At 47.0% G+C, this 7,503-nt stretch overlaps 1 protein-coding gene across 2 annotated transcripts; it reads left to right on the top strand.

Annotated features, from left to right (window-relative positions):
- Positions 1–1,616: 1,616 nt before the first annotated feature.
- On the top strand, positions 1,617–7,502 carry cnot8 (CCR4-NOT transcription complex, subunit 8). 2 transcript variants are annotated; one of them, XM_006631945.3, is made up of 7 exons: positions 1,617–1,749; positions 2,575–2,770; positions 3,502–3,695; positions 4,319–4,480; positions 4,880–5,024; positions 5,556–5,666; positions 6,607–7,502. In XM_006631945.3, the coding sequence occupies exons 2-7, from the start codon at positions 2,654–2,656 to the stop codon at positions 6,733–6,735; spliced, it is 858 nt and encodes a 285-aa protein (XP_006632008.1). In that variant the 5' UTR covers positions 1,617–1,749; positions 2,575–2,653; the 3' UTR covers positions 6,736–7,502. The 2 variants fall into 2 exon arrangements, with proteins under 2 accessions (XP_006632008.1, XP_015205124.1); XM_015349638.2 differs by lacking the exon at positions 1,617–1,749 and adding an exon at positions 1,880–2,031.
- Position 7,503: the final 1 nt, after the last annotated feature.

The raw sequence follows: 7,503 nt of genomic DNA, 5'->3' as shown, positions 1-7,503 counted from the left end.
TGTCCAATTACATTTACTTCAGATGTTATAAAGATCTGTGTCTGACAGAGGGCCCCTGAAGTGGGGTATTTCTGATATAGCAGGACTGACTGAAGAACAACATAAAGATCTAAACAAGTGAGCAGATCAGTTATGACATCTATTAGCACTGGACATTCAGAGTTCAGCCGGAATGAAAAGCACAGTCTTGGCTGGGAACCAGTGCTCTAGCAATATACAGAAGAAAACCTTTCCTTCCTTTTGTCAAACAAGAAGGACTCCAGGATTAGAACCCTCATTGTAATCAGAGTTTCTCTCCATCCAGAGAATGAAAAGTATTCAGTTTTGTTCTTAATGCTAAATTTAACAAACCACCTGTTTTGCTGAGGTCAAAGCATCTTGTCGACTTCATGTTTACCTCCAAAACATGTTGGACTGGGGCTCTCATGGATCAAAACATTTCCTAATATAGGAACAAGTAAAGGTTTGTTCCTTGCTGAAAAGAAGAAACACAACGTTTCGGCAGTGGAGCCTTCTTGGGTGTCAAGGCCCGAGAGTTTGTTTCCTTCTTCAGGTGTCAGTGTTTCAGCTGTTGAGAAGGCTCCACAGCCGAAACGTTGTTTCTTTTCTTCTCTTTTCAGCTGGAATAAACCTGTACTCATTCCTTTGTAGCCTACACCTGCTGACACAGCTCCCTCGAACTAATTCCTAATATTTACTGATGGAAAAAAGAAACGCAACACCTCCTCCTCCACACTGCGTGGAACGGGCTGAAGAGTGACTCATCCGTGAGGAGGACCTGATGCCACTGCTGACGAGTCCATCGCAGCCTCTGTCTGGCCCAAGCCAGTCGGGGTGACGTACAGTCTGTGAGCAGAGGGCCTCTGACAGCTCATCTTCCTCTAAGGCCAGCAGCCTGGAGCCTCACTGTCCTGTCACTGATGCAGGCATTGTGTCTGCTGGCAGCTTCAGCAGCAGTACGGGTGGCAGATCTGAAACAATCTCTCAGATGGACCAGTCTGATGTGTCGGTCCTGCTCGGGTGTGGTCACCCAAGGGCGACCGGATCTTGGACAGTCATCTGTCCTGCTGGTCTGCTGAACCTTCCGCAGTCGGGACACAGTGGAGTGGCTTACCCCATAGTGTCTGGCAACGCTGCCACAGGACAGGCCTGCCTGCTGCATGCCCATGGCCCTCTCCCTTGCTTCTGGTGACATTCGAGGCATTACGGAATGCACAGAAAACTGACTAAGTGTGGCCTTTTCTTGCAGTGACCTAAGCTTTTAATTAAGGCTCTTTTAAAGGTGACCTGATCAGGCATTGTTCCACCTGGATCCCCTTGGGTAAAAGTGCACCTAACAAACTTTTGTGTGATTGGCAAGTTGCAATGCCTCACTGCACAAGCTGTACTGCTGATCAGAGGGCTTGAATCAAATTGACATCTTTTTGTGAAAGTACATAAGCTATAACTACAGTATTCTCATTGCAGACAATATTGCGTTTCTTTTTTCCATCAGTACACATCTCGGTCCCGGGATCCTATACAGACGCTTCTCTCGCTGCAGCAGCGGGTAGGCCGCCCTCCCACGTGACTGCGCCGCACTATCGTAACCGGGTCAGGGGTGAGAGGGGCTGTCAGTGCGCCTGCGCGGAGCTACTACTGCGCCTGCGCGGAGCTACTACTGCGCCGTGCTCGCTTTCGACAAGGGGACCAGGATCAAGCGGCAGCTTCAGTATAAACTGAGGGAATTACCGAAGTAGAGCTGACCAGGTACTTCACGGAAGCGCCTGAGATGATCAGGAGCGCCGGGCCTTTCGCCTCTTGTGGGAAGCGGACGGAGCCGTGATGGCTACCGGCTGGGGTTGAGGTTGAGGTTGGGGTTACGCGGCCCTGAAGTAACGCGAGAGCCGTCGCAGAATAAAAACAGAACGCGTTCTTGCTTCTGTCCGCATTAAACATAGCATTTCCACGTCAAACAGATGGGTGATAGCGTTGACGCGTCACTCCAGATGAAAATCAAGTCCCTTGCGGTTGCTTTTCTCGAAAGCCGAGGTTGTTTTGGTTTCCGGGGGGGTTAACGCGCGTTGACTGTTTCTGCGGCTTGTTTTTCATAATGGCATCATCTTCTTGCGTTCAGAAGGACATTAAATCGCTTTACAAACACCCTTCCTTCCTGCAAGTCACTTATCAGTAGACCCGTGTGTTCTTAATGTCAAAAGTTCTGCTGGAGTCGGGTACTTCTGCGTCCTATTAAATCCTGTATCTGAAGCCGCTGGGATCAAAAAAGCAGATCTGATGTTTGTGGGCTTATTCGTTTCTAAAAAAATATCTGACGAGTCTCTTTGTCATACGGGGGATGTAAAATGACATGCAGTGTTCCACAATAAAATGTAGCACCTAGATATTTTGCAACTAGAAGCCTGCAGTTCTTGAATGAATTAACAATCCACACGTGGTCATAACTTTCTTTTAAAATCGGTATCTGATAACAGTGTCCAATTGAATACCAGTATCATGGTCAGACGGCAGCCGTTTGATTTCGTCTTCAAACGGAACGACGACACCGAGTTTTATCTGTGTCTTTCTGCGTTTCAGGGTTTGCCTGAGAGCCCGTCTTCCTGGGTGGTTCAGAGGTTTCCCGGGAGTTTTCAGTCATTTTCCCCGACCGCGCAACATGCCTGCCGCGCTTGCAGATACCAGCCAGATTATCTGCGAAGTTTGGGCCAGCAATGTGGAAGAGGAAATGAGGAAAATCCGACAAATTATTCAGAGTTACAACTACATCGCCATGGTAACTACTGGGTTTGGGTTTAGGGAAAAGCCTGCGTTGTTAATTATTGTCAGAAAGGACAACGGTTCCAGCGAAATATTAGTTGGTGTGTCTTTGGTGATGGTAACAGATTGTAACTGGCCATGTCTGACTGTCCTCCCAGACAACTTTCTCACAAGATTCAAATTTCACAGCATCATTTACAAAGTGCTAGCAGGCAGGACAAGCATGTCTTCATACGGAAAGCTGGTGTTAGTTGCAGTTGTATTGGTTGTTTATAGGTTACTCTGTCCCCAGTCCCTGAAGAACCTGTTAAATATGGGTGTTCTAAGTCTGTTTCATTGTGGGACGCCATTTCATTGAGGAGGCCGTACGACCCAACTGGCCAGTTCGGTAGCGTTATTATTGATCCCGGGGCCTCACCCTGCTGTTTTCTTGAAAAGCCCAAGTATCATCTTCAAGCAGGTGGTGGGGTAGCTTGTCCCAGACTCTCTGAACCTTCTGGGTTAAAAAAAAAAGTGCCTCTTGTTCTCAGTTTTAAATACACTTCTGGGTAAGTTCGTGTCTCACTGACCACTCTGAAACTGTCCGCTGGGTTGGTTTAGTTGGTGGGCCCGGGCAGCAGGTGCCCGCGTGGTGTCCTCACCTCCCTGAGGCTGCAGGGCATGTCCTCCTCCGTCCTGCTGAGGGAGCAGGCTGCCCCACGCGGGAGTGCGGGGAGGGTGAGCTGTGCTCTGCCTGTGCTTCCCCAGGACACGGAGTTCCCCGGCGTGGTGGTGCGGCCCATCGGCGAGTTCAGGAGCACCGTCGACTACCAGTACCAGCTGCTGCGCTGCAACGTGGACCTGCTGAAGATCATCCAGCTGGGCCTCACCTTCATGAACGAGAGCGGGGACTACCCGCCCGGGACCACCACCTGGCAGTTCAACTTCAAGTTCAACCTCACGTACGTGAGAACCCCTGCGGGCCGACGCCGACAACGCCGCCGCCGTGATCCGGGCCTCGCGGGCCGTGTCTTCCTCCGCGCTCTTCATTACGCAGCCCTGTCTAACCCTCTGCTTCACCGCCGTGTCTGCCCGAAAAAACATCTCATCGGTTTACACTGAAAAGTTTATGCCGGATCAACCCATCTGTTAAGAATTTTCTCTGGTCTGCTTGAAATAATAGAGGTAGAAAAAATACGAGACATCATATACAAAATACAGTATAATGCTGCACTGCAGTGAAGATAAAATCCACAAATTTACCATCTTATTTCAATAATAGAAAAACCTTTGCAGTTTGATGAATTTCTCATATTTAAGATCTTTTAAAACCAGATCACTAGTCAACTGCGTCCTGCTTTCCCAGTTCAGGTTGTACGTTCTCCATGCTCTTTTCAGATGGAGGCGGTACGTGATCCTTAGGCATCTCGAGAAAGCTATCGGGCTCTTTTGAATTGCTTTGTAACAGATCTGTGTTGCCAACGACAGCTCCTGGGTTTTAATAACGCTCCTGCGCTGACGTGGGCATGTTTGATGTCTGTGCTTTGATGGTGTGGGCGAAAGTCACTTTGGTTTGCCGTTTCAGGGAGGACATGTACTCTCAGGATTCTATAGATCTTCTGCAGAACTCGGGGCTTCAGTTTAAGAAGCACGAGGAAGAGGGAATCGACACACTTTACTTTGCCGAACTCCTGATGACATCTGGCTTAGTGCTGTGTGAAAATGTCAAGTGGCTCTCCTTTCACAGGTAAGAGACCTGAGAGTAAGGTGATAGTATATTACTGTCAAGGAGTTAATAGAGGAGCTTTAGATATAGGGAATAACGGGTTGTGCAGCGTTGACACGATCCAGCACTGGCAATGCCGGTGCCTCGTTTCCGGTTTGTCTTGCTGTTTAGTTGGATACAATATATACAGGTTTAGAGTGGAAGGTTATTGAAACTGCCCTGGCGGTAGTTGTCTGAACACCGGATTGCACATGGTGATGCACATGGCTAAATCAGCACTATCCGAGCATCAAAGGATAAAAGAATGCACAGGATTTAGCTGAGGCGCTTTTGTAGATTTTGTCTTTAGGGGCTGGTGTGGAATATTGACTGTGTCTTCAGAAGAGAATGTTTGCACTCTTGCGGTCTTCCTGTTGGCAGCGGGTATGACTTCGGCTACCTGGTGAAGCTCCTCACCGACGCCAGGCTGCCAGAGGAGGAGCATGAGTTCTTCCAGATCCTGAACCTCTTCTTCCCTGCCATCTACGACGTCAAGTACCTCATGAAGAGCTGCAAGAACCTCAAGGTCGGGAGCCCCTCGCTCAGCTCCGCTGGAGGTGCCCGCGCGAGACAGCTGAAGGCCCTTAGAAGCGCACACTGAAGTGCAGTTTGTAGTTAATGTGGCGAAACGGCTGAACAAAGACCTAGGTTGGGAGAAGGATTTGAGAAGAGGGTTAGAAGGGTCTCTGCCTTGCTGTCTTCCTTCCTCTTAACGCGGAGTGGGATGTTCTGCTCCACTGCAAGCAAACTGCAGTCGTTTTATTTAGGCTGAAGAAATGGACCCACACGTGTGCCTTGTGCACTTACCATACGGCGGTACTTCTGTCTAATCAGGCAGCAAAGCTGTAAGCATTGATTAAAGCACTGAAGATCCTTGAAGGACGTGTTTAGGGTGTCCTGCTGTTCTTCAGATGGTATGTGTCACCTTTACGATAGGATAGGAGATGCATCTTGTGCACTTCTGTGGATATTCGTACTAAGGTGTTATGGATCCTGTCCATGTGGGTACTAGATCAAGTCCAGTAGAAGGTGTTCAGGCGTGTGTCCTCTCTTGCAGGGAGGGCTGCAGGAGGTGGCTGACCAGCTGGAGCTGAAGAGGATCGGAAGGCAGCACCAAGCTGGCTCGGACTCTCTGCTCACTGGAATGGCTTTCTTTCGAATGAAAGAGGTATCGGTGAAAAACAACTCCTAATCTGATCTGAGTGCTTTCATTTTTTATTTTTTATTCTGCCATCAGTAATTTCTGATCCAGATGTTTCTCATGTGTCTTCTGGTATGTTAAATGTTAACCCTTCACAGAAATGGTAGTATTTGTTTGCTTACGTTTTCAGAAGTACAAAAGTTTAGATGTTCCAGTGCATTTCAGGTGATCTATTTTATATTGGAATGAATTATTTCTAATAATTCTCCACTTGGTTTATTTCAAAAGAAGGTGAATGTTTTCTGCCTCCGTGATGTTGCTTGCCACAATGCGATGACCAGCTAAACTATCACGGAAATCATTTAGAAAATTACTTTCTGAGTTCACAGTATTTTTAGTGTGATCAACACAGGATGTGAAATAATACCCATTTAATTAATAATTGCACGTTTGCAGCTTGTGATAGGACACAAGCTGCAATTATGCTAACAAAACATTTATAATTGTTTTGTTAGCTCCAAAAGTGGAAGACTTGAAGTATGAAGGTCATTTCCTTCAGGTGTGACTTTAAGCGTTACCCTCATACAAACCACAATTCGAGCTCAGGGACCCCCAGTCCTGATTCTAGAGACCCCCCATTTCTGCAGGTTCTGAGCTCACAGTATGTAATTGAACCCTTGATGAAGACGGACTGTATCTTCATCTCCCGGGACAGCCTTAATTGACCTAATAAAATTGCCATGATATTTGCTTTCAAAACCTAAAACGCGTCTTTTCAACTTGCCCTTCGTAAGTCATTTACGACCCCCGAATTTGACATGGGGAAGGAAAAACACCCTGCAAAGGCCCCAGTCGAGCAGCTGGTCGAACCAGCGGCTCAGCTGGAGCCCACGCCAGCACGCTGGGGAGTCCCGGGGCGCGGGCGGGGAACTCCCTGTGCTCACGTGCCCTTCTCTTCCCCCGGCAGCTGTTCTTCGAGGACAACATCGACGACGCCAAGTACTGTGGGAGGCTGTACGGCCTCGGTTCCGGATCGTCCCAGACCCAGAACGGCAGTGCCTGTGTGGCCCAGGAGGAGGCCAACAGCAAGCACTGACCCAAGGCATGGCAGAGCCCCGGACAGACGCACTTCTTTTATTTCATTGAACACTTTTGTTAAATATACATCTTTCTGCAGCCAAAAAAGGATTTTCTGTATATAAGGCATGAATTCTCCAAGGACGTTGGTTTATGTAGAAACCCTTTGTATTGTTAAGTCTTTTACAGTTCAAGTATTACAATACAAGTTCTCAGCGATACTACCGTTGGACCTTTCTAGCTATGAATTTGGCATTGAAGTCCATTTTTTACTTCAGCGGTGCAGTTCCCAAATGTATTAGACTTTTATTTATTTTTAAACGTGGGACCAGAGGCTGGGAGCTGTCGAATTGTGAGAGGTACCGTTTTTTAAATGCTCAAGACCGGTCGCCTTACAGAATTTGCCAACAGAAGGTGACCTGACTCACAAAGGTGATGAAGATGACTTATGAGTATTAAAAAAAAAAGTCAAACGGATCACTGTTGGATACTTTTATCATCATGTTTGTAGAAATTGTAATATTTTAAATTTATTCTGGAAAGGTATGTATATTAAATGTAAAATTTCAAAGAGGCCGTTATGTTTGACCATTTCTCAGTGAGATTTTAGACTTTAAGCTGAATCAGTGGAGTTAGGAAAGGAAACGTCCGTTGCTTAAATTCACTGGAACTTTTTTTAAGTTGCTTACAATGAGCTCCTTTCAATGGATGGGTGTGATTTATATTGTTTTTAAATCGTTTATTGTTTTAAAACGTTGTATATTAAAGTGTTTTGTACAAAAGGAAT

This window comes from Lepisosteus oculatus, chromosome 11 (assembly GCF_040954835.1).
Source record: "Lepisosteus oculatus isolate fLepOcu1 chromosome 11, fLepOcu1.hap2, whole genome shotgun sequence".
NCBI lineage: Eukaryota > Metazoa > Chordata > Actinopteri > Semionotiformes > Lepisosteidae > Lepisosteus > Lepisosteus oculatus.
This window is presented reverse-complemented; position numbering and strand designations above follow the sequence as displayed.